The sequence below is a fragment of the Canis lupus genome, chromosome 36 (assembly GCF_003254725.2).
Source record: "Canis lupus dingo isolate Sandy chromosome 36, ASM325472v2, whole genome shotgun sequence".
Classification (NCBI taxonomy): Eukaryota; Metazoa; Chordata; class Mammalia; order Carnivora; family Canidae; genus Canis; species Canis lupus.
The window spans coordinates 15,521,690-15,548,209 of NC_064278.1; the positions used below are offsets into that span (position 1 = coordinate 15,521,690).

A 26,520-nucleotide genomic window follows, 5' to 3' on the forward strand; every position below is an offset into this window, starting at 1 on the left:
GTAGAGGATATCCATTTTCCGCCCCCATTGTCCAAAGCAGCTCCCACACCACCACCCCGGGAGTAATAAAAGATAAAAAGAATAGCGAAAAACACACAAAAATATGGATTCCAAATGTTCTAAAGAGCCAAAAGACAACCACAACCACCCTCACGACAAATCCTTACTGAGAGGGAGAGAACGAAATACTCTATTCCCCCAACCCCACTCTCACGGGGGAAAAACACAGCAGTCACAGCAGGGAGGGAGGCGGGCAGGGTGCGTGGGGCGGGCGGGGTGGCCGGGAACTGGGGACTGAAGCGCGCTACAGGGAGGCCTAAGGGACCGAAGGGCGGGCGCTGTCCTTGGTCCTGAAGGAGCTGTGCCGCGTCTCCCAACTTCGTGCGTGGGAACTGGCTGTAATTCCAGGCCCTTAGCTCCTTAACATCTCGCTGAGCCCAAGAGTCTGGCTTAGAATGGGAGATAAGTGGAAATTAAACCAAAACCATAAGTCCCCAAGTCCCTGCCTGTCTGGAATGTCAACTCCGCGAGTGCAGGGATAATATAAGAGGCTGGGACAGTGTAAAACTCCCTGAGAACAGCGCCTGTCACATAGTAAGTGGTTAATAAATATTCATTTAATCACTTAATTACTAATATTTAAACATTTTTAAATTAAGGACAAGACTTCATTCCCTCCCCTTCCATAAAGGAGAAAGGGTTGGGGGGGCGGGGCGGAAATGTCCTTGCAGTTGGACGGACTCAACTTTAATTTGTGATACCTGCTTTTTGGAGATATCTTTTTCCAACGGGATCATTTTCTTGGCCAAAAATGTCAGAGGTGAACGTTTTGGGACACTGGGGTCAGAAGAGGGAGTGGCTGGAAATTTATCAGTCTTGAGCCACAGGTGAAAGTAAAACGAGTCTTCCTTTCCGAAGAATCTCAGGGCTCGGGAGAGGGTCGAGGGTTCAGGGCGAGCGGGCATCTTTCGGGGACGACGACCCTGAGGGGCATCGGGGATTTGCTGCCTCCTCCCGCCAGTCTCCTTGCTCCTCCCGTCTTCCATGATTTAGCATCCTCACTGGGCTCTCTGATTGGTGCAACCATCTCTTTAAGGGAAGCTCGAGGGGGGGTGTGGGTGGAATTCCGAGCCTCATTCCAGAGTAAACTGCACATTTCAAGCGTTGGGAAGCCAGGTTTTTGAAGGGATGTTTCCTTCGCGGAGTGGGCACGCCCACCTTGCCCAGCCTGGAGCTCTGGCGCCCAGAGCTGCCGTTCAGGATGCTTTTGTGTCCTTAACAAAGTGCCCGAGCTTTTATCGTAAGGTGGAGAGAGGACGACAGTATTTTCTTTGGTATCAAGGGCAACGCGGTTATTTCAAACCTCAGAGTGCGATCCCTCTTACTGATGGGGCCACATCTTCTCAGGGTGGAATGTTCGATGTTATTATGGAATTTTCGGTGATTGGTAAGATTTTCTGCATCCCCACAGGGTCGTGGTGAAAGGAGATAAGACACTCAGAGAGAAGGTACGGGCTTCGTTGGACCAGCAAGGCCGCAGACGTGTCCATAAATAACCCCTGCCTGCTGCACCGCAACAGGGGGGAAAATCCCTGTGAAATGAATACAGGAATCACTGGTCACACGGTGTCACCCAGACACACACACACACACACACACACAGATCAACTTTTTTTGCCCTAAAGAAAAAGAAACTGGGGTAGAGGAAAGCGAAGAAGATACAGGAGCGACGGGGGTGGCTGAGGGAAGGCTTGAACAGGCAGGAGAGTAACAGCTCGGAGAGCCCTTCCAGGTGTTCGATCCCGCGGGGAGCAGGGACCCGGCTCGCGCAGGGCCTCGCGGTCTCTGGGCGCCTGGCGCCCCCTGGTGGAAATCTCCGTGGACGCCTTCCTATTGTGAGGGGCTTTTCCGAAAGTGGCAATTCATTAAATATGCTTAAATAATGCAAAGGGAGAATCCTTTAAGAGCGCAAAATTGTAGGGGGTGGGGGAGAGTGGGCAGGGCAGGGAGGGACGGTCCGCGGCCCATCCCCCCCACCCGTACCCCCGCCCCCACCCCCGCCCTCTGGGGCCACCTCTGCGCTCGGGTTTCCCCGTTTGTGTGGAGCAGCGCTCGTGCGTGTCATTAACCTTCAGCTGTGATCCATCAGGAGGACTTCTTCCCCCATTACCGCGGAGGCCAGAGCTGGCAGGCCGGCAGGGAGTGAGTGCACAGAGGGCGGGAGCCGGGACCTCTGCTCTGCGGGTGGCACCGGGTAGCGGGACCCGGGGAAAGTACTTTAGGGGAGGCTCCCAGCTGGAGGAAGAAACTGAAATGAAGGGAGAGGAGGTCTCCTGCGGGGTCTGAGTGTCCCCCCCCCCCCCATCTCTGCTCCCTTTGCTCTGACGGCCGTCCCGGCTCAGTAGAGAGAGCCAGCGAGGACCCAACGCCAGAGCTCGCTTTCACTCATCAAAGAGTCGTGGGGTCGCAGATCTAGGGGAACCTCGAGGAAAGAAATCGAGCCAAAGCCGCTGCTCTAGTCTTCTCGAAGATACGGGAGGGGCAGGGGAAGGTGGAGAGGGAGGAAGAGGAAGCACAACTCTTTCCCCTGGTCTCACCCGACAGACACCCTCTTTGAGAAAACAGAGCCAGCCGGGTACGTTCTGGATTACTCACAGGGCCTGTTCTTTCCGGGCCCCAAACCGTGATCGGGATCTATAATCGGCCTTCCGAGCCCCCGAGGCCAGCAGGCACCTGCAAAGGGGCCCCGCGCCCCGCCGACGAGCTGCCCCCGCGAGCGGCGGCCGCGTGATCCCCCCGCCGAGCCGTCCCCGCCTCCCCACTCCGCCCCCGCCTCCCCCGAAGCCTACCAGCTGCCTCTCCCGACAGCTCTTCTGCTCCCGGCGCTCGCGTGCGGGACGGTGCTGGCGGGAGCGGGGCGGCAGCTGGAGGCGACGCCGGGGCAGCACGCCGGCGGCGGGCCCGGGGAGCGGATCGCGGCGCGCTGCGCAGAGGAGCGGCGGGAGCGCCCGGCGGCGGTCGCCCAGCCCAGGTGGGTAAGCGCGGCCGCCCCGACTCCCCGGCGCCGGCTTCAGCGGTCCAGCGCGGCCTCTTCTCCCGGTCTCTAGGCCAACCCCCCACGCCCCGCGACCGCCACCGACCCTCCCCGGCAGAACGCGTCCCGCGGCGCGGCGCCCCCCGCCCTCGCGCTCATCCCGTCCCCACCAGCGACATTCACGCCCGCGGATGCTCCGGGGCTGACGCCCGCGCCCAAGAGGAGAGAGGATTTTCCTCATCGCTTCCCGGCTCTGAGCGCCCATCTCCCCAAAGGGCTCCTGGGCGGCAGCAGCCAGAGGCGCGCTGCGAGCGGTAACCTGTTACTTCCCCCCGAAGCTGCGGTCCCCGGTTGCAACCTGCGTGGCCGTTAGAGTGCGCGCCCGGGGCCGGCGGGGGACGCCGGGGTGCGCGTGCAGGCGGGGGCGAGCGGCTGTTACTCTGCGGGGTCTCGGGTCTCCCCAGCCTGGCCCGGGCTCCGTCCCGGGGCCTCGGGCAGCACCGCGCCAGCGCCGAGCGCAGTACGGGGCGGTCGCGCACGGGTCCCAGTCGGCCGCCTCCCGCGCGCAGAGGGCGAGGTCGTCTCCCCGGGCACGTTCCCCTTGCTCGCCTCGCTCCACCTCTTCGGCTTCGTACAGCGAAAAATCCGGGGACCTCAGACAGTTGGGTGGAGAGGGCGCACGGAAAGCCGGACCGAGCCTCGTCCTTGGGCTTCCAGATGGCGCAAAGCGGGGTGGGACAAGGGGGAGACGTGGCTCCGACCCGCTGCTTTCCGGCTGTCTGGAGTGCAAGGTGACTGTACTTCTTCCCCGACCAAGTCCGAGAGAGCACGCCAAGATACAGACCCTCTTTTCCTCTCCCCTTGTCTCGCCAAAGTCCCCCGTCCTCGGAGCAGTTAGCCTCCTTCTTTCCAGGGAATTAGCCAGACACAACAACGGGAACCAGACACCGAACCAGACGTGCCCGCCCCGTGCGCGCTCCCCCCGCCTGCCCGCCCTCCCGCTGCCGGAGCCCAATGGGGCTTGTCGTGGCTCGGCCGGGAAATCGCGCGCCGAGCCTCCCCGGCCCTCCTGGCCCTGTCCCCCCGCGCCCCCGCGGCCCGGACTGGCCTTGGGCTCCCCTCGTCTCTGCGCTGCGCTCCAGGTCACCCCGCTCCGCCGCCACACTGGAGAGCAGCCCGGGGCGACGTTGCCCGCGCCGGAGTCCCAGAGCTTGCGCGCACGTCCCCTCCTCCCCTCGGCGCACCCCGACTCGGCCCGTTAGGTGCCCTTCCTCCCGCCTCCCTGTCCCGAGCCCAGACTTCTAGGGGAGCGTCCGCGCCCCCCGGCCGCCCGGACCCCGGAAGCCCTCCCCGCACTGCTCTCGCTTCTCTTTGCAGCGCGTCCCTGCGCCCGACTGGCCGAGGACCCCGGACAGCAGAGGCCCCGGGACGACCGAGCTGATGGCGTCTTCGACCCCTTCTTCGTCCGCAACCTCCTCGAATGCGGGAGCGGACCCCAATACTGCCAACCTGCGCCCCACAAGTAGGTTCTGCCCCAGTTTCCTAGCAGATGGACTGCGGGGAAGATGGGGGCGCTGGGACGTGAGGAGGCTGCGCCGGCGGCAAGGGAAGGGGGAGCGCGCAGACGATGGAGGCTGGAAAGCAGTGGGGCCCTGACCTGGGTCGCGGCCAGAGGTCGTTTGGCTGCCGGGAACGCCGGGCGATTCTGGGGCGCAGGAGATGGGAACCGCGCAAGGTTCCAGCAGCCGCGACCGCTGGGGGCTTCGCTTCGGGGGAGGGACGGGCGGCGAGTGTTGTTTTGCTGTGTGTGGTTTCTCTGCTTTGTGGGACGACGGGGGTCAGGGCAGAGGACGGTGTGGGGGGACTGTGGTCTCGGCGGGAATGGAGAGTTTTCTGTCTCCAGCTCTCGGTGAGCCGAGACCCGACCCCCCCCTCCTCCTCCTCTCCCCCTGCGCTGTGCTCCAAGTCTATAATCAGCGGAAATTTCGACGTTAATTGCAGCTTTTAGAAAACTCGAGGTCCCTAATTGCTCCAAATTTGCGTCGAGCTATTGACGAGTGAGGGAGAAGCCAGGGGCGTGAAAGGTGCATAAAATGGTTTGAGGCTGAGCCTCGACATTTTAGACAATTACATCTCAGACACACAAAAAAAGAAAGAAAGAAAAAAGGGGGGAAAAAAGAAAAAGAGAAACGGGAGCGGGCAGCAACCTGAGTGGAGAGAAGTGGGGAACCAGGAAGGGCCAGAAGCTTTGCCAGGGCGAGAAGAGAGGGCACCCTTCTCTTTTCTCCAGGGCAGGAGATCTGTCAGCAATTGACAGGTCAGCAGAAGAGAAGAAAAGGGGAACCAAATAAAAGGGGGGAAGAGGGCTTTATGCTTCCCCATCTCTGGCTCAGTGTGTTCCTCAGCCCGTTTCCGGAATCTGTCTTTAATTCAGATTTATTTCCTACCTTTCCGTAGAAGACTGGCGATGAGGGAATTGCTATTCTTTTTTTCCAATTTGGATTGAAATGAGCGCCCCCTCCCCCAGTCTATCAGCTCCAGTGGTGACAGCCCCAGAATTTCCACATAAGAAGGGCTTAGGAATGGCAGTGTGGTTAGGAAGCCTCCTCGCTATGATTTTATGGCACTTTCCATAAGCTTGAAAAAAAAATGGCAATTGTTCCCATCCACGGAAACGGGAATGTTATCCCGCAAGCCCCCTGTCCAAACCCTCGGGCTACCGCCGGCTCCCGGGGCGGAGGCCTTGGCTGAAGTCCTGAGGGTGCGACGCGGTTGCCTTCCCCGCTCGGGCTCCCTGCCCCCCAGGCGAGCTGCGATAACCCACACAACAAAGGGGCTCGGGAGAGCCGCCAGCCCCGGTGGCACGTGAGCCGGGCACGGGCGGCCGAGCGGCCCGATCAGGCCGGGAGGCCGAGGCCCGGAGCCTTTGTCTGTTGCTCTGGCCTTGATGGATTTCCTCCCCAGACCTCTCCACATTCTCTGCCCCCCTTTTTTGCTGCCGGACAGGGCCAGGCGGCCACTGTGTTCCCCCACCCCAGAGTCCTGCCCCCTTCCCACCCCCACCCCACCCCACCCCACCCCACCGGGGTTAACCTTACCTGCCGTGGGCAGCCCGCAGTGGAGCGCATCTGCCCAACCTCGGGGCCGAGCACATGGCCTGGCGCGCCCCCGAGGCCGAGGGACGACGGTCGAGGGCCCTGCCTGGGAAGAGCGCGCGGCACCCGCGCTGAGGACGCCCTCGGCCGCCCCCGGCAGCCCAGCTGCGGCCTGGGCATGGAGGCTGCAGGCGCCCGCCGGGCCCTCCACCCGCTCGCCCGCCCTTGCAGACGCACCCTGGCCCGCCCGGGTCTCCCGGGACGCGGCCCTGCTCCGTCCGCACCGCCTTGCTCCTCCCCTTGTTCCCGCGACCCCTGCTCCCTGCCCTTCGCCCCTCGGCCTTCTGGACCTTGGCTACCCCAAAGGGGATCCCTCACTTCTCCCCATCTCTCCGTCGGGCTATTCCCGCAACCCCCAACTCTGGAAGGCGGTGCCTTGGGTCTGAAGGCCAAAGCCCCAGCTGCGTAGCCTTGGAAGATTCGCTTAACCTCCCTGAGCCTCAAGGTTTCTATTTGTACAACGAGGCGTAGGTTAACACCCTTCTTGTTTCAGAGGGTGGCTCCGAGGATGGCGTTTAAAGCGAAAGCACTTTATGGAGTGGAAATAGCTCTTTACCCGCCAGGTATTAGTCTAAGGGATTTGCTTTCGCACCGATTTCCTGTCGGTGGCAGGAACTCCATCTGTGACCTGCTGTCTCCCTGACGTCGGTCTGTGTCGTCTCCCCGCTGGGGCTCCGTTGTGCCTCGGGTTTAATGGATGTCACTCTCCTTATCGCCGCCAACATTCGCGCGCGGCGGAAAGCTCGGACGGGGCGCGGCGGGGGATGGGAGGGATTGGGAGCCCCTCGCTTCGGGAGATGCGAAGGGAATTGCTCGCGGGGCCCGCCCCGCCCCGCCCGCGCTCCTCCTGGAGGCCGGACCCGAGGGCAGGAGAGGCCCTGAGGACTTTGAGATCAGCCTGGCGTGGCGGCCAGGAAAGCACAACGCAGCGCCCGGGTCTGCCACTGGGGCCCAGGAAGGGCGCCTGATTGCCTTCGCCTGCTCCAGACCCCGGACCCCCGAGGGAAGGGTTAATGAGGGGCGCTGCGAAGAGGGGTCCGGGATGAGGACGCGAGGCGTACCATTGTTTCCCCGACTCTGGGTCCGCCTGAAGAGCAGCCATGCGAGCCGGATCATCTAGTCAAATACTATTTTTCACCCAATTAATTCCTGAACTCTTCCGCGACCCCATTTCATGCCAGTTTATTTTAAGCTGCCACTCGGCTGGAGACCCGCCAAGAAATTATGAGACGTATTGGTCCCAGATGCCTCTGTGTTCCCTTTCCGGGCTGCCGTGGTCGCCCTTCGAGTCTGCAGGGCGGAGACCGCGCGACAGGGCCTGGCGGGTGGGTGCGGGGTAACTCGAGAGCTCTGGCCCGGTCTTTTGCACGTGGGGTGGGCCCTGCCCCACTCGGATGTCGCCTCCCCGGCTCCGCCGCTCCGCGCCGGCTGCTTGCAAGGCTGGCGGGCCGCGGGGGTGCTCCGGCTTCCAGTGACACCATTCTGCACCTGAAAGCGGGAGCAGGAAGGGAGTGTCACGGGCACTCGAAGGGCACGAGTCTGTCTGCCCATTGGGCAACGGATCTAGCTTCTTGCTCCTTTCAGGAAGGAGAGGTTTCTTTTTTTTTTTAAGATTTTATTTACTTATTCACGAGCGACACAGAGACGTAGAGGGAGAAGCAGGCTCCTCGTGGGGAGCCTGATGCGGGACTCGATCCCAGGACCCTGGGATCATGACCTAAGCCAAAGGCAGAGGCTCAACCCCTGAGCCACCCAGGTGCCTCCAGGAAGGAGTCTTTATTGAGGCGCTCTGGCGAAACACCTGCCTCCTCCTCCCCAGAATACCTTTGCCCTCCCTCCCCCTGGTCCCACCAGGCTCCGCAGCTCACTGATCGCACCTCTTTTGCTTTTTAGCGTATGACACCTGGTGCGGCGTGGCCCATGGATGCACGAGAAAACTGGGTCTCAAGATCTGCGGTGAGTGGAAAGGCCCGCTGGGGCCCAGCAGGGCGGCGCAGCGCTCCAGGGCTTTGGGGGCGCAAGAGAGTGGGGTGCGCGGAAGGAGATCCCGGCTCTTGGGTTTGGTTTTCTACATTCCCTACAGCCCCGCCGCCTGGCGAGACGTCCTTCTACAAGTCTTAACCCTCCTCTGCCTCCCCTTGACCCGGCCGGGGTGGGGGGGCACCTTTTCTGCTGGAGTCGGGGTACCACCCAGAGACCGCGGAGCCTCCCCGCTCCAGGTGCGAGAGCGCAAGCACAGCGCCCCCTCGCGGCAGCCTCGCTTTTCCCGCCCCGCGTGGGCCGGGGGATCCTAAGCGAGCTCTCCACCTGCGTGGGGGAAGGTCTGGTACCAAAGGTGAGCGGGTCTGGCTTTCCTGGAGAGCAGGCCTTAGGCACGGTTTGCGCCTGAGGCGGAGGCTGGCACGTCGCCGTCCCCCCTTACCCCCAGCCGGCGTACGTTGAAAGTGGCCGCCCCAGCGGGAGAATTTGCCCCCGAGGCGTCACAACGGATTCCGATGTCGTTGTTCAGGCTTTGCCCGGAGCCCTCGGTGGCCTGCCTGGGGGAGGTGCGGGCGGCGCAGGCCGGGGCGATTGCCGAGCTTGCCCTTGAAAGAGAGGGAAGGATGAGGGGGCGGGCGGAGGCGTGGGGCCGCAGGAGCAGAAAGGGGGTGTCGGGCACGATTTGCCAGTGAGGAAGAAAAATAGATCCGGGAGCTGGAGAGGAGAATGAACCGTTCTCCGGAGACATGAGGGTCTGAAATGAAAACGCCCAAGGGATGTCATTTTTTCTAAGGAAAAAAGGAGATTTGTTCGAAGGGACACAGCTGAGTGGCTCCGGCTGAACAATGAGGACCTGCTTTCCTTGCTACATTTCACCGTCTAAAATCTCTAGTCTTATCGGACCAGAAAATACGGTCGTCCCCGGGCAGGGGGTGCAGGGGCGGGGGAAGATTAACGAGGGGCTTATTAAAGAGCCATCCGTCAGCGGCTGCGCGCGGGAGATAGCGGCGGGGCGGCCGCGGGGCACGCCCTCCCCGGGTCCCCGCGCGCCCTCCCCGGGTCCCCGCGCGCCTTCCCCAGGCCCCCGCGCGCCCTCCCGGCCCCCGCGCGCCCTCCCGGCCCCTGCGCCCTCCGGCCCCCGCGCGCCCTCCCGGCCCCCGCGCGTCCCCTGGGCCTGCGCTCCGCGCTCCTGTGCGTGCGGGGCCCGAGGCCGGCGGCAGCTGGGGCAGGAGCAGACCGCGGGTATTAGCGGCTGCCGGGAGCCATCGGCCCTTCCCCGCTTGGCCGCGAGGCGCCCTCCCTGCGTTTCTGGGGCTCCGTCCCCTTGACCCGGGAGGCGGCATTCACGGCGCGGAGCGTTGCGCCAGTCCTGGGCCCCGCAGGCTCCCGGGGAAGCCCAGCCCTGCCGGGGGCGGCCCCGGCTCTGGCCCTCGCCCCAGCACGCGGGGACCAGGCCGGGGTCGCGGCGGCTTCGGGGCGGGGGGGCAGCTGCGGCCGCCGAGCTTTGTTCTATGAATAGCCCGCTCCCCCCGCCGCCAGCCCCGGCTTAATGGCCCGTCTCGCCGGGTCCCTTCGGCGGCCACCGCGCTCAGCTTCTGCAGCCGGCATTGTCCTGCGGCCGGGCCCCCGCCGCGGTCGCCCGCAGGGTGCAGGGTGAGGGAGACCTGGGCCGAGGGCTGCCTTCCCCGAGGCCCTGGACCCCCCCCCCCCCCCGCGCGGCCCGCGACCTTCGTCCCCGCATCCCTCGCGCCGCAGGCCGGGTCCCCTGGCGGCCCCCTCTCCGAGTCAGGGGAAGGAGAGACCTCACTGCCCCTTCCCTTCCGCAGACGCGTCCCAGGTGTGTCCCTAAAGGGTAAGGGGGCAGGAGAGTTGAGCTTCGTTGGGTCCGCGAAGAGGGATCCCGGAGGATGCGTCAACTTCTTGAACGTTTGGGGGCTACCATCCTCAGAGAGTTTCTTCCCTGTTTCTATACACACACAGACACCCCAACAGTAATTTCAGGAAAGTCGCCACCCGTTTGACAGGAGCAAAGGGCTGGTAAGCTGTTGAGGGGAAAGTGCCTTCTGCTAAAATGCACGCTCTGGAGGCCACGGGTTAGGAGGCCTCACAATTAGGCTTCATTCTGAAAGGAAACAGAATACCAGGCGGATTTATTTTCCATACTTTGGGCCAACTCTGGCTTTCCGAAGTGCAGTCTTTGGTTTGAACCTGAATCCAGAGCCGCCGCCCCCACCTCTGCTCCCAGACACCCCAACTCCCTTCATCCCTGACATTCATGAGCCTGGAGGGTGCCTTGTTGACACACTATCCAGGTTAGTTTGATCTTTCACATTAAGGCAGCAGAGGAATTAATTGTCCTCTTCCCATCTCCGAATCCACTGCCCTGGGTGACCCCCCAAAACATCTTCGGTGCCTTGCCTAGATTCAGCTCCCACCCCCTCTCCTACCTCCCTTCCCCAGAAGCCGGGAAGAAATAAAGCTGCAGAGAAGGTTCTAGATTCCCGCCAGTGGGAATAGCTACAAGCATGGGGGCATGACTTAAGTAGAAGGAGACGCAGGAGCTCTGAGTTCTGCTAACTTCCCAGTGTGTCCTTGGCCCTCCATCACTTAGAGGTGCAGAGGTCCCAAACTGGCTGCCAGCTACACAGCCTGAGAGCAGTTTTATTTAGCCCACGCAGTGTGTGTGTGTTCAATTTTGTGCCAGCTGCCATACAACTTTTAAACAAAGACTTCAAATATTCTGAATTTCTAGCTTCTCTTGAAATAAAAAGAAGTTGGGGGGTGGACATTTGGCAAAGTACTTTCAGCCCATAAAAATCAGGGGAGAAAGCTCCTTCCTTCCTCTAGGTTGATGCAATTCCATTCTACAGCTTGCTGAACAAGAGCCAGGGGGAATGGGCTTCAGCCTCCACCCCCCCACCCCCCCCACCCCCCCATGTGCCCTTCTGTGATGCACAGCTCACAGGCACATTTGGTAGCAACTCGCTCAGGCCAAGTGCTCCCTAGTTCTCTACACTCCTCCCCACTCAATGGGTCTCCTAGGCCTTTGAGTTTAGGGGCAGGAGTGAAGAACCCGCCTCAGGAACTCCCCACTGCCCAGAGGAGTCATGACACGGTCTGCCTCCTGTTCTGCCCCTAAAGCTAGCAGGGGGTGCTACAAGCTGACCAAAGTCAAGTGCAGCTTCGGCTTACTTCTGCTTTTCTTTTTGCCACTTGGGAATGTTGAGCTCGGTGGTCACTTCCTGCTTAAGCTAGGTCCTCACTGGTGGTATGCAGAGCGAGAGGGAATACGGTCTGCTTCCAGGACCCCTTGCTAGCCAGGGGAGTTGTCAAAGCACTGACTTCAATGTCATCCACCACCTGGTCATCCTTGGGGAAGCATACATTTCTTCCCAGAGCCTCTCAGAGCCATGAAAGGCCTCAGTCATTTTAACCTTTTTTGAGACTGCCAATATTTTAGAAAACAAATATCTTCCAAGAAATTGTTATTCTGATAACAATATGCGTTAGGTGTTTATATTAGCAAATTAATGCTTTTAAACACAATAGTATGATGTAAGTATGCTATTCGAGAGATAAATATAGGATTTATCGCAAATACTGATTCCTAGTGTGCTCCAGGAAGTGCGGTCCAGGGATGAGATGCAGAATTAAAGTTGTGTCTTAATTACCATCCCTCAATCCTATCAGGACACCTCTGGGAATGCCCATATCAGATTTGGAGATGGTTTCCAAAGCCTAAATCCAGGTCATAGGTCCTGCCGCTGCCCAGAAGAAAGGCATCCCTGAGGGCTTTCAAGGTAGAGACTTAAGGCTTTCCCAAAGGAGTGAGTCCGAGCAACCAGAGGTGAGAGACGGAGAGAGTAGGAGTTCAGCTGGCAGGACCTCATCTCCATTAGGCCACATGGATTTGGTCTGTTCAGCCTGGCGAATTCTATAGCTCACTGTTCCAGGAGCAGGGGAGCAGTCTTGGAATTCAGGAGGCAGGTGCTCCTACATCCTTCTGGCTCCTGGTTTCAAATCGTGGTGTTTGTATGGGAAATTCAGAAAGTAGAGGGAGAGGTGAGGGAAGGGATACAACCCCTACCTTTCCATCCAGTGTGGAGCTCTGGTATAGTGTCTTACCCCCGTCCTGATGTCCTTGGGGCTTTAGGGATAAGTTTGTAAGATGCTGGCAACAATAAAAGGCCTGGTGACTCTACCTTGCTATTCTTCCCTCCAAAAATAGACCCTGTGCCTGCGTGTGGGAGGATTCCAATCACTGCAGCCTTCCCCCTGCATCCCTCCTTCCTCCACCCCTTGCCACTGAATTGCAGTCCTGGGGAAGCAAAGCTGAATTTCCCCCAGGTCAACTTGCCTCTCCTCCAACCTCCCAGGACCTTCCTCCACTCCTGTCTTGTGATGTGCATGACCCCCCAAGGATTCTGGTATCTACAAAGACAGCTGTGGGGTCACTAAGAAGCTTCAGACTTTTTCTTTTCAGTGTGTGGCTTGTTGGGCTAAGATTGAGGCAGAACTGGAGGAGAGGTTGAGGGAAGGAGGGGGTCAGCAGGCCCTGAGCCCCGGAGGGGAGGGGTGTGGATACTAAGGAGTATGCTCCTAGGTGGCGGTGTCTCTAGCCCTTTTGCCTCAACCTGCTTCTCTGTTTGCCACTGGCGGTGTTGGCGCTGCTCACCTCGGGTAGGAGAGATTCCTACTCCTCCTGAGGGGCAGAGGCGAGGTGCCTTGTATCCCGCCCTGGGCTCGGGGTTCAGCTCTGTGGAGCTCTGGGATGGCTTTCTAGCTTTATTACAACATTGGTCACCACCTCATCTGCCAAACTCTAAGTTCCTGGAGGGTAGGAGATCTGTCTCATTTGCCTTTATCTGTCCCCTGTCCTCGATGTTTGGCAAAGTGCTTTTCCACAATAGGTGCTCAGTAAGTATTTACAGAAGTGAGTGTCGCCACACATAAGGTTTTAGGCTTCCTTGGCTCTTTCCCCAATACCTTTATCAAGGACAGCAGGTGGTATGGAGAGAGCTGCTCTTCAGGTTTGAGTCAGAAAAATGACACATTCAACCCCGTTAGCATTACCTGGTGCCCGAGGAAAGCATCTTCCCTAGCCCTCAGTGCTGGTCCTCCCTGCCTCCCCCTCCCTCAGCCAGTCCTCACCCCCTCCCTCCTCTGGTTGCACAGCCCATATACCCAGTGCCAGCAGCAGCCTCTCGGATTGTGTCCTTCCCCTTAGAACCCCATCCTGGGGCTGATTACTGGAGTGGAAGCTGTCCAATTGACTTAATTCTGAGTTCAGTGTCACGTTCAGAGAGGAGAATGGGCTTTGCTTACTGTTTCCCTCTCTTGCACGACTGGGTCTGTGCCACTGATGACACTTGGCACTGCCCCTTCCCCGCCCGAAGGCCAGAAGTGCCAAAGCCTTTATATATAAAATGCAGAGACTCAGCTTCTCAGGAGAAGCAAGAGCCCTGCTGGGAGAGTGGACCTGGCCTGGCAGCTGACCCTGTGAGGCTAGGAATTCAGTGCGTCCCCTCTGACCCAGCATCTTGTGCCACAGGCTTCTTGCAAAGGACCAACAGCCTGGAAGAGAAGAGCCGGCTTGTGAGCGCCTTCAAGGAGAGGCAGTCCTCCAAGAACCTGCTTTCCTGTGAAAACAGTGACAGGGATGGCCGTTTCCGGCGCACAGAGACTGATTTCTCCAACCTCTTTGCTCGAGGTAGTCCCCGCCAGCCTACCTTTGCCACCCCACTCCTGTCCCCACACCCCCCTCCCCTCCCCACGCCCCCTCCCCAGCTCCCTATCCTCCCCACACCTCCCTACCCTCCCCTGTCGCAGCTAGTACTATCCAGTAGGTTCCTCATTTGAGTGTCTTGATTTCTTCCTGAAACTTTACTTCTTTTATCAAAACTATCATTACTTTCTGAACTGTCATGAAACTGTGTGTCCAGGATTTAAATATAATATACCCCCTCCTTCCCTACTGCCCAGGACTTCGTTTTGGAAGCTAGATGAAAGCAGTCAATAAAAACAGTCAATTCTAAAGACACTTGCAGGGACATATATGGCTGCATAGACTCTCAGAATCTGAGGGAATCTTTACACGTAAGACAATCCAGTGAGTCCCGTAATAGCATTTATCCTCCAAGGTCATCAACAATGACAAAATCACTCTGGGAAACTGTGTGGCTGGGCCTAGTGATCAAGCACTGTTCTAAAACTCATTTTCGTTTTGGAGATCTTTCACTATTATTGCTGTCCCCACAACTCTGGTCTCACGAGGTACCGTCTCTCCTGAACAGCTTGAAGGTAAACCTCCCACTACTCCCTTCCATCAACTCTCCACGGGCCATAGAGGCCAGACCCAAACAGTCAATAAGACTTCACTAAACCTCAGAGGTAAATCCAAGGAATCTACACAGTCAATCTGCTCTTGAGCTCTGGCTGACAACTTCAGTTGGGACCCCCTACAGTTTTCCTCCCTGGCTGACCCAGCCTGACTCTGCCTACCAGAGGGCTAGAACCCAAAATCACCCCCAGGCATCCCAAAGTCCAAGCCCAAAGGATGAGGGAGGGATATGGGAGTTCTCTCTCCCACCTTTCTGAGCCCCATCTTCTAGCTCTTGTTTTCTAAGGACACTACGGAGGACCACACTTCAGGGGTCCCCTGAAGAGGGGACCTCAGCCTCTACCCACAGAGCTCTCACTCTCTGCCTTCAAAGATCAAGCATATCATAATGCCAACCAAAAGGCCAGTGTCTGAACCAGATGGAGAGAGAGACTCATGGTCCCAAGGAGCAAGACAGAGGCCTCCTCCATCACATTCATGACAGGTGCCCGGTCAGCCTGCACATGGACAATAGCTGTGACAGGCTGCTCACGGCTTCTCAAAATGCTCCATTTATGAGCAGCCTAACTATCAGAAAGTCTGTAAAACTTCAGAAAGTATATGCAGAACTTCTGTGTATAGGCATATGTGTATTTTTCTGGGGAGACGGTACATCAGATTCTCAATGTATATACATAACCTGGAACAAATGAGGTCTGAAAGATATTGTGGCTGATATTAGGGATTTCTGGGCTGAGGAAATCTAGACATGAGCCAGGCGGTAACTTCTTGGGGACTTTCCTCCCTCAGATCTGCTTCCAGCTAAGAATGGGGAGGAGCAAACCGTGCAGTTCCTCCTGGAAGTGGTAGACATACTCCTCAACTATGTCCGCAAGACATTTGATCGCTCCACCAAGGTACTGGACTTCCATCACCCGCACCAGCTGCTGGAAGGCATGGAGGGCTTCAACTTGGAGCTGTCTGACCACCCCGAGTCCCTGGAGCAGATCTTGGTTGACTGCAGAGACACCCTGAAGTATGGGGTCCGTACAGGTAAGGGCGTGAGGCAGGAACCTTGCCCTCCATCACACCCTTGCCAGCTGATGATAGCAAACCGTGGTGAGGGAAGGCGGCATTGTGCTCAGTGGCCACAGGACAACCTGACGCAGTGGCAGTGGGTAGAAGGCCCAACCCTGGCAAAAGCTCATCATTATTTATTGTTATAAACATTTATATTATAAAGATAAATTTAAAGATACAGACACACGGTGCTATGTCAAGTTCTGTATAAAAAGTTTTTCATCCTTTGGGTTTATTTACACTCCTTTTAGACTGTATGAATCCAAAGAATGACCTGCCCCCTACTTTTTTTCTCTCCTCCATTTCATGCCTATTTCATTCTGATAAATCCTACACTGGCCTCTCCCTAAAACTGGGGAGAATTGGGCTCATTTCCCTCTGTCTCTGTGTTAGTTTTCTAGGGCTGCCATAGCAAGTTACCACAAACGGGGTCACTCAAAACAACAGAAATTTATTCTCTCACAGTTCTGGAGGCTAGAAGTTTGAGATTTAGGTGTGCAGGGCCATGGTGTCTCTGAAGACTCTTGGGGAGGGTCTGTCCTTGCCTCTTCCAGCTTCTAGTGGTCAAAGACATTCCTTGGTTGGTATGCATCACTCTCATCTCTGCCTTCACCTTCACATGGCCTTCTCCCTATGGATGTGTCCAAAGTTTTCTTATAAGGACACCAATCTTTGAATTAAGCCTATTCCAATCCATTATGGCCTCATCTTAACTTGATTAAGGGTCTGCAAAGACCCTCTTTCCAAACTCATAGAAATCAGGGGTTAGGACTTGATCATATCTTTTTGAGGGATACGACTCAACCACAACACCTTCTGTTGGCTTGGCAAAAACGTCACATACATACAGACCATTTGCATCCTATTCCAACGTCTGGAGTATAGACACTCTGAGTCACTAACTCCTATCTCTAACCGGGGGCCCTTTTCATGTTACAGGCACCCTTTCTAATCAGTGATCCTGGCCAAAGTGATTACTTCTCAGGTGCTTCAAGTTCAAGGACTTCTTGGATCTCTTCTGGCTGTTTCTAAGCCTAGGAGTAAAGCAATGGCTTCTTCTCCCTGCTATCTTTCCCCACAGCAGCCTGGCTTTCCTGAGCTCTTGGGCACACAGTTCTCTAGGAACAGACCATCCATGGCATTGGGGAGCCACCAATGCCACCACAGGGGAGCCCCTGGTGGCCCCGTGTTCTTTTTTCTTCTTTCTCTCTCCCTCTCTTTTGTTATCCCTCTCACTCTTCCCAGTCACTTGAAGATAGATTTAAGACCGAGATTAGGGAGCTTGATGGTGATAGAGCTGAATAAGAACTATTGGGTGTCAAAAATGAAGTGTTATAATGAAATAATGAGGCCAGCCAAAGAGGCATTTTTAAATAAGGGATCCCAAACAGCTTTTAAGGTCTGCCAATGCCACTGAAATAAGTGTAGCTTCCTTGAATAACTGCGGGATGGACAAGACTTAATTATATTATAAGGTCTGTGTTTGATTTTTAAAGAGAAGCATGCTCATCAATTTACTTGCAGCTCACCTTGGTCTGATGGCTAACCTATTCCTGATGGAGATCAAGTAGTGTTATATAGCTGGATTTAAAAAAAAGAGTCCGAATTCTCCTTATATGTGTTAGCTGGACTTGCTTTAGTCCAGTTTTTTTTATTTTGTCGGGTCACTCTGTATACACTTTCTCAGAGAGATGAGACCATGTACTTTTATCAAGCTCAGAATAGTGTTGTCCCTCAAAGAAAACTGCGTGGGTTTGCCATAAATAGCAGATCATATTGCCTACAAAACTGAAGCATCAGGACGCCTGGGTGGCTCAGCGGTTGAGTGTCTGTCTTCGGCTCAGGGCGTGATCCCACAGTCTCAGGATCAAGTCCCACATTGGGCTCCCTGCATGGAGCCTGCTTCTCCCTCTGCCTATGTCTGCCTGCCTCTCTCTCTGTGTCTCTCATGAATAAATAAATAAAATCTTTAAAAAAACAAAAAACAAAAACTGAAGCATCACATTGTCGTAGGAGCGTGGACTCTTACTAGTCTAGAGTATGACTCCACTTTGATAGTTAGCCTGTAGCCATCCATCCCTGTTCTTCAGAGCAGCTTCTGGGAGCAGATATTTACATTTACAGAGTTCATAGTCTCTCAGGCCATGTGAAACCTTCTGCTGCATCTCAGGGTGTTGACCCTGGGAAAATATATTGTTGCTGCCCTATGAAAACACAGCTCCTGGTTGCTGAGCTATCATTTAGATGTGGATCAGAGCAAAGGGTAAATCCCACAGGTAGCTACAAACATTGGAAGGTTGTGAGGTTTTGTTTTGTTTTTGTTTTTTTTTTTTTTTTGATATGAATACTCACCCAAAATAATGATTAAGGTTTTTTTTTTAAGATTTTATTTATTTAGGGATCCCTGGGTGGCGCAGCGGTTTGGCGCCTGCCTTTGGCCCAGGGTGCGATCCTGGAGACCCGGGATCGAATCCCACATCGGGCTCCCGGTGTATGGAGCCTGCTTCTCCCTCTGTCTGTGTCTCTGCCTCTCTCTCTCTCTCACTGTGTGCTTATCATAAATAAAATTAAATTTAAAAAAAGTTTAAAAAAAAAAGATTTTATTTATTTATTCATGAGAGACACAGAAAGAGAGGCAGAGACATATGCAGAGGGAGAAGCAGGCTTCATGCAGGAAGCCTGATGTGGGACTTGATCCTAGGACCCTGGGATCACGCCCTGAGCCAAAGTCAGATACTCAACCGCTGAGCCACCCAGGCATCCTGATTAGTTTTTTTTATTTTATTTAAAAAATGTTTTTAAAAGATTTTATTTATTTATTCATGAGAGACAGAGACACAGGCCGAGGGAGAAGCAGGCTCCACGCAGGGAGACCAATGTGGGACTCAATCCCAGGTCACCAGGATCACTCCCTGGGCTGAAGCAGCACTAAACCGCTGAGCCACCCAGGTTGCCCTGGGTTTTTTTGTTTTTGTTTTTGTTTTTTGAAGATTTTATTTATTTAATCATGAGAAACACACAGAGGCAGAGACATAGGTAGAGGGAGAAGCAGGCTCCTTGTGGTGAGCCTGATGCGAGACTTGATCCCAAGACCCCGGGATCATGCCTTGAGCCAAAGTAGACACTCAAGTACTGGGTCACTTAGGTGCCCAATGAATTAGGTTTTAATAGTGAAAACATACTGAACTTGGTGCAATTTTGAAGAGATGATGATGGTATTTGGAAATCTTTTTACAAATTAATTAAATATTTCTGAAAAAGGAACCAGTATATATAGATTCTTCATGAACTGAGAGAGAGACTGGTCAGCCCTCAGTCACAGTAGATATACCAACATCTTTTGTCTTTCTTTTTTTAACTTTTTATTATGGAAAAGTTTAAACTTAAAAGTAAATAGTATAATGAACTCTATATAACAGACACTCAGCATCAACTTTTATCAACTGCTAACAACTTTGTTTCACTTAGACCCCTCCCCCTCTCGCCTCGTCTCAATTGTATAGAAGGAGATCTCAGACATATTATGTCATCCACAAATATTCTTCATTCTCAAGAACTTTTTTTTTTTAGAGGAGTGGGGCAGGGACAGAGGAAGAGAGAGAGAGAATCTCAAGCAGACTCCGGCTGAGCACGGAGCCCACCATGGGCTCAATCTCACAACCCTGAGATCACGATCTGAGTTGAAATCAAGAGTCAGAGGCTTAACTAACTGAGCCACCCAGTTACTGCCTCAAGAACTCTTTTAAAAATAAGTAAGCACTCGGGTCACCTGGGTAGCTCAGTTAAGCCTCCGACTCTTGATTTCAACTCAAATTGTGATCTCAGGGTTTTGAGATCTAGCATGAGGTAGGCTCCATGATCAATGGAGAGTCTGCTTGAGATTCTCTCTCCCTCTGCCTCTGCCCCACCTCCCCTGCTTGTGCAAGTGCTCTCTCTAAAATAAAAAATAAATCTTAAATAAAATAAATAACCACAATATTATTAAATCAAAAAAATCTGAAATTTACACTTCCTTAATATAAAATAGTCAGTGTTCAAATTCCCAATGGTTTCATGAATGTTATAATTCATTTGAGTCAGGATCCAAGCAAGTCTCCAACATTGTAATTGCTTGGTATGTCTCTTAATACATTTCCCCCTCCATTTTTTTTCCTTCCAGTTTATTTATTGAAAAACAACTCTTTTTCTCCCTATGTGACTTTAGGCCATGTGCTGCTTAGTACTACCTCTCTCATCTGTTATTTCATTGAATATAGAGAGTTGAAACTGAAATTTAAAATAGGTCTTTTTGTTACTTGGTAGAAATTCTGGTATAAGATTTTGGAGGCATAAGGCTGTAGTCATAAGATAAAAGTAAGGTTTTAGACAACTTTGTTTCTTTTATATACTCACTGGACAAAGAGATACTATCTCACATTTACTTGAGGGCATTTCTGTCAATCTACCTATCTTTGTCCACCTTTTGTCTCCACCATATTGGGTGGTTTTGATATACTATCAACGTGTGGTTCCGTTTATTTATGAAAAAATATATATATTCAGTCTTGTCTTGAAATGGTTATTTTTAAAAGCTTTCAAATGGATATTGCATATTTTTAATGGATATCAACAAAATTTGTTACATTGCAGGAGATTGCGTAGATTCTGTTGGCACTGAGCAAAATAGAATAAAGTGAGCTAGTTTAAGCTATTTAGAGTAATCTACATGAATGTCTGGAATCTGGTCCCATAAATACACTAAGTTTACTGTTTATGCATTTTCATTTTTTCCCCTGAAGATCAGTATTATTTTTTGAGGACTCTTTAGATACAGTGATTGGTATATTCTGATATAAGAAGTCATAGTGTGGATGTTCTAAATGAGTCTCCATCACACCCAAGAAAGAATAGACATTTTCAGAGAGGGGGCTCAGACCAGGAACATTCAAACACTAGCTCTCTGACAATTATTTCAGAGGCAAAAGCAATTTCTACTGGAAACACAACAGTCAGCATATCTCTCTAACACCAGTTCTCTGTCACACACCCTTAGATGATCTATTGCATTGACACCTTCATGACAGCCTAGCCAAGCCTGCTGATGTGGGATTGAGTTTTCCTGTGAACGCCAAGTTGGCCAAAACTTGGCAACAATCCTGAATTTGCTGAGAACAAAGCCTGTTAAAGCATACTGTGTGTTGCAAGGGGTTTTAGTTATATAGTAACAACAATTATTTTACCAACAATTTCATGAGTGGAAGGAGGCTGTATTTGCCTCTTTCACAGAGGAGATGCGAGGTCATCTAAGCAATAAATTTGATTTAATGGTCTCCTGACTATATATGGACAAAACATACCAATGCTTGACATCATATTCAAGTGACACAGGGATCCAGAGATGGTATGCCATCAGCATCAGCATCGGAGTTGGCACTTTCCCTGAGCTTGGTTTGGTCCACAGAGCCACACACCCTCTCTGAGGGCTGCAAGCTCTCCTCCATCAATAAATGTTGATTTACTTGATCTTGAATCCTTGAGATGTTAAACACTGAAACATTTATAGATAAAACTAGGACCACCACATCTTGATTTGTAATTTAAAAAATTATTGTGTAAATAAAAATTATAAAAAAATAAAAATAAAAAGGGATCCCTGGGTGGCGCAGCGGTTTGGCGCCTGCCTTTGGCCCAGGGCGCGATCCTGGAGACCCGGGATCGAATCCCACGTCGGGCTCCCGGTGCATGGAGCCTGCTTCTCCCTCTGCCTGTGTCTCTGCCTCTCTCTCTCTCTCTCCGTGTGACTATCATAAATAAATAAAAATTGTAAAAAAATAAAAATAAATAAATAAATAAATAAAAATAAAAAATTATTGTGACAGAGAAGTTCATCTGAAAATTAATAGATTAGACACTAGACACTGGGAAGATTATTAGTTTCATGACATAAGATTTTTTTTAACTTTAAGAGCATTCTTCAGAAGCATAAGTTTGAGGAACATCATTAATGCTAAAGGTTAGTATAGTGTGGGTCAACCTGCCATTCCTTCCCTAATATCCTTGGGCAGTCCTGTTAGACTACTGGGATGGAGACACCATCAATATGGCCAGCCTTTTGCTTTGAAGACAGCTTGAAAAATTTGGGTCTGCTTTGATGCCTGCTTGTTACTTATCTCTCCAGGTCATCCTCGATTTTTCAACCAGCTCTCCACTGGATTGGATATCATTGGTTTAGCTGGCGAATGGCTGACATCAACTGCCAATACCAATATGTAAGTTCCATATATTATTTTCATACGAGCAACCATGATGTATGATTATGGCTTGTTGCTTTAAAAGTCCACTTCCAATGGTTCTATATTAACCTTATTTCAGTTGTCCTAATCATCTTTTCTCTTAAAATCTTTTAGGTTTATCACAGTTCTTATTTAATAGTAGATACTCAACCTAATTTTAATGAATAATGCAATTTAATGAGAGCATGGTCAAGAGAAAGAATAATTCTAGCTTTCAGAATTAAGTATGAAATTTCTTGATTTTAAGTATGAAATTTCATATTAAAAAACTCAATGTCTCCTAATGATGTATCTAAAGAGGTCACATTTTGAAATATGATCTTGGTCCATTTTCCCATCTAAGCCCACTGGTCCTCATCATTTAGGGCATATTTCCTTTACAGTTAAAGCTGCCAGAAAGCCACAGGCCAGTCTGATCAACCTATTGCTTACCTAAAAATTCTAAAACAAAATTGATCTGGTAGTGATATATAGTCCTTTCAAAATAACTCCTTGTTTTTCTGAATTTGACATTTTTCCCCATACTTGTTTGAGTCAGCAAAGCCTTCGTTTGTTTCCAATTTCTTATAAATTTATATGAAACTGACTCTAAGGTTCTGGGATGCAAGTTCTCCTTGGGTAGTCTTGTAGTCACCCCACATTTTACTCTATTTACACATGCCCTCTTTGGAGACAAGGACAGGTTACAAGTTGATGGAGGGTCACTATAGTGTACTGTCTTTTTTCTCAACACTGTGATAATGTTTTAGCTCTATCTATACACCCAGTCCATGGCACCACATTCTATTAAAGTTTCCAGGGGAAAATAATAACACAAGTTTCTAACAATAATTTTTTAAATAACTATATAAGAATGATATGGGTTTTAGTTGCTGTAGAAATACTTAGAAAATAACCATCCACTTTTAAAGTTCATGGTAAAGTAGATTTGAAAAGTGAATTTAGGTGAAAGTGGGGTGTTGTTTAAAATGAGAAATTCCACTTTACATCAAGATAGAATGTAAGTTATTAAGGATCAAGGTACTCTATTTTTCTTAAACAAACTACTACCAGCCACAAAACCTGAAAAGGCACTATAAAATTATATAGTAGGGTGCCTGAGTGATCCGGTTGGTTGAGCATCCGACTCTTGGTTTTGGTTCAGGTCATGATCCCAGGGTCATGAGGTCAAGCCCCAAGTTAGACTCCATGCTCAGTGCAGAGTCTGCTTAAGACTGTCTTTCCCTCTCCCCCACCCCTCACATGCATCCTCTCTCTCTCTCAAATAAATCTTTTTAAAAATTATACATTGATACATGTATGTTCCAAGGCTATTTAATGCTCTAACTCAAAATATCTAACTACATTCAGAAAAGTTTCTATTAATTAAGGATTCCTGCTTTGTTAATTTAAAACAACAGTGGCAAATTTTTAAAAGCAAATGTGACAAGCGAAGCCTTTAGTGCTAAAAGGCACAAAAGATTAAATTGATTGAAAACAAAAATGATTTCCACGCTCCCTGTTTGCAAGTCATGATTAGCTTCACGGGGTGTCTGTATTGGAACATCGAAGCTATGAAGAGCCCAGAGGAATTGGGGTCAAAGATACAATTGCTTATATGGCCTCCTCTAACAAAAACCTTGCCTTTGCAATCTTTGCTGTGGTATGATTTGTGAGATAAAAATATATCAGCAAACCCAGACATCATAATGTGCTAATTATAACTCGAAAGAAGACACTAATGTTTAATTGGAGCATCTCATGCTAAGGAATGATTTTAAGTTAGGTAGTACAGCTTTTAAAAAACTTTTTGGAAAATAATGAGAAAAATAGAGCAAGAGGTATATATCCATTAAGGCCCGTATTAATCAATATTAACATAGGCACTCATATTGACATAGGCACTGAATTCACCCAGTGTCTCTAAGTGTGTATTCCATAGGATTCTCAGCTGCAGTTTCCATATATATATATATATAGAAAGCCCAATAGAGAAGATTGGGATATATATATATATAGCCCAATCTCAAGGTAAATAAAAGGATAAAAGGAACTCACTCTTTTGAGCCGTTCATGACCAGATATTCTCCTAAGAGGCTTTTCTTCCATCAGAGAGATCTCAAAAATTCTCCTTTTTGTGTGTGTTCATAAAATCAAGTCCCTTACTCTTTCCTTACCTCAGCTCAGCCATGAAACACTAAAATATGTCCCAGCCATCTGAGGTCAAGGCCAGTCCACCTAAATGGCACACAGTAATTGCAGCTGTACTGAACACAGTGGATATTTATAAAATATGACCCGATTCCAACAGATCAATAGAGAAGGTTATTTAAAACAGTGAAATAATTTCTGTCAGTTCTAGAGACAAGGCATTGTCTGAAGAAGCAATAACTATTATCTGGAAATTGTTCTAAGTCAGTTTCCCCGAGATCATGAAATGTGGCAGCACTGTCAGAGGCTTATGTAGAAATGTGTTCCCTTGGGACACTTGCTTCTCCAACCGGGGACAGTGTTCAAAATAACCATGGGAAAGAATGACAAAAGGATTGTTCTTTGGCAAAGTAGGACTTAATTAGTGATATACTCATTTTGATGACCTGCCCTATCATTGCATTTCGGTGGAACTGGTGATAGAGAATAATAACTGTATTCCTCAGTGTAGTCTTTCAAAAAGAACTCTTCGGTCTCCTAATTCAAGTGGCAAAGTATAAGGTATCTGGTGCTAACAGATAATAGAAAGAAAAGAAAGAACGCTAATGGTCATGCTTTTACACCTGCCTGTGCATGTAGCTTTGAGATATATTCTTCCAAGCAAGGACCCAATGAAGACCCAAAGGAGACTTCACAAATATGTAGTTGTCCATGGCATGTCCAGCTCTTTTCTTCCAAAACAGGGCTCCCACACCCAACTCTGCAGGCTGAGCAGTGCCCAAGCGCACACAACAGCCTTGCCTCAAGCACCTGATGACAATTCATAATCTTAATGGCAAAGATCTATCACAGCCCTTTGTTATGAGGTGATGGTTTCAAGTATCCGGGGCTTTATTTTCATAGAAATTACACAGGAGACATTTTCAGTGGGAGTTATCAGTCATTTTATACTGCTAGGCAGGTTGTTAGAGAACTTGCAGTGAGCAGTTCTCATTTGTCATAGAAAAGCAGCTGTGAGGTAAAAAAGCCTGAGAACTCTGCCTCTGAAACACACTGAGATCTTAAAGCAATCACTGAATTTCTCTGAGCCTCATTTACTTCTTCAGAAAATGGAAGATAATAATATCCATCCTACAGAGTTGCTCTGAAAACTGGAGAAGGTGCCAGGGGTTAGTGCCCAGTGTGTGCACCTGCAGCGAACACACTAGCAGAGGCAGCCATGACATAGGTCACTATCACCATTTGAGATGCCTCCCAGCTCTTTGGTTTCTGTATCTCATCATCTCTGGTCACCAGAGGGGCTCACTAAGCTTTCCCTTTGACATGTTCTCTTTTAAAGTGAAGATGGGCCACCAGCCACTGTGAGGAGGAGAACTCTAAGAGGACTGTAAAGTGAGAGGGTCACCATAGAAAATTATTTATTTCTCTCATTAAATAAGTTCCCAGTTTGACCGACAGTCACCAAGGATCCAGGTTCCTTGTGACTTTCCAATCCATATTGTAGCACGTGACTCTCATACCCAGAGTCACCTCACAGTGCAGGCTGGCTGCTGGAGTTCCAGCCATCACTTATGTGTTCCAGAATTAGGAATGAGGGAGGAAGGAAGGAAGGAAGGTAGGTAGGTGGAGGAAAGAAAGGAGGGGAGAGAGGGAGGGTAAGCAGTCAAAAGGGGAACATGTTCTTTCCTTCTAAGAAACCTTTTCAGAAGCACCAAGCAGCAGTTGCCATAGCATCTCTTTAGCCGGAACTTAGTCCCATGGCCATACCTAGGGAGGCTAGAAAGTGTAGACTTTGATCTAGGTGAATTGCAACCCTGAATAAAACTGAATGAAGCAGGGGAAAATCAATACTGGTTAACAACCAGCGGACTCTGCCACAAGAGAAATAGAGCCTCTTAACAACCAATTTGCCTTGATTTGGAGTGAATCCCACTAGGAAGTTGGGTTGAACCACTAAAAAGGGGCTGACTCACTACCCTACTCAGAACACACAACGGCTCTGAGCTAGTGTCACTGTGATCATCACCGTCATGTTTTGAACCCTTACCTCCTATCCCCTGTTCTTCACCCCAGAGCCTTTTGCAGTCTCAGCTTCTTGTTCTCCGGTTCGGAAATGTCATCTTGTACTCTGACTTTAACATCTAACCAGGTCTTTTAAATCCATATTTGACCTTTGATCTCTTGGCTTTATTTACTTTTATCTGTCATTTAGGGAAGGAGCACTTAACTTGGAGTCCAGGTTACAAGAGGAGAATCTCCTATAATTGTATACAAAAATGATGTTCATATCCTCATTTTCTTCCTGGAGAGAGGGACCATAGCTTGCTAGGATTCCCAGAGGATTCCATGACCCCAGTTAAGAACAACTGCTCCAGGGTTAACATTTAGGCCTTCTATAAGGCTTTGTGTCTAGGCAGACTCCTAGTTGTTAACACGGTCCAGGATGAGAAGGCAGGATCAGAGAAGTGTCAGAAACAGGGAACGCTACGTTAGCCCATTTGTCAGGCTTGGCTGAGGATCTGCAGCCATGGACCAATGCATCAGCTTCCA

The 26,520-nt window shown here is 51.2% G+C and overlaps 2 protein-coding genes across 2 annotated transcripts in view; one reads left to right on the forward strand and one right to left on the reverse strand.

Annotated features, from left to right (window-relative positions):
• Positions 1-598: 598 nt before the first annotated feature.
• LOC112668079 (uncharacterized) lies at positions 599-3,299 on the reverse strand. Its single transcript, XM_049106127.1, has 2 exons — positions 2,850-3,299; positions 599-1,592 (listed from the first exon to the last, which is right to left on the reverse strand). The coding sequence occupies exons 1-2, from the start codon at positions 3,297-3,299 to the stop codon at positions 1,404-1,406; spliced, it is 639 nt and encodes a 212-aa protein (XP_048962084.1). The 3' UTR covers positions 599-1,403.
• GAD1 (glutamate decarboxylase 1) overlaps positions 2,880-26,520 on the forward strand; it is a 42,190-nt gene continuing 18,549 nt past the window's right edge. Inside the window, exons 1-6 of the mRNA XM_025460136.3 lie at positions 2,880-3,031; positions 4,412-4,556; positions 8,083-8,145; positions 13,721-13,879; positions 15,299-15,541; positions 21,726-21,816. Coding sequence (XP_025315921.1) covers positions 4,475-4,556; positions 8,083-8,145; positions 13,721-13,879; positions 15,299-15,541; positions 21,726-21,816 — 638 coding nt within the window. The 5' untranslated portion in view covers positions 2,880-3,031; positions 4,412-4,474. The remainder of the gene's footprint in view (positions 3,032-4,411; positions 4,557-8,082; positions 8,146-13,720; positions 13,880-15,298; positions 15,542-21,725; positions 21,817-26,520) is intronic.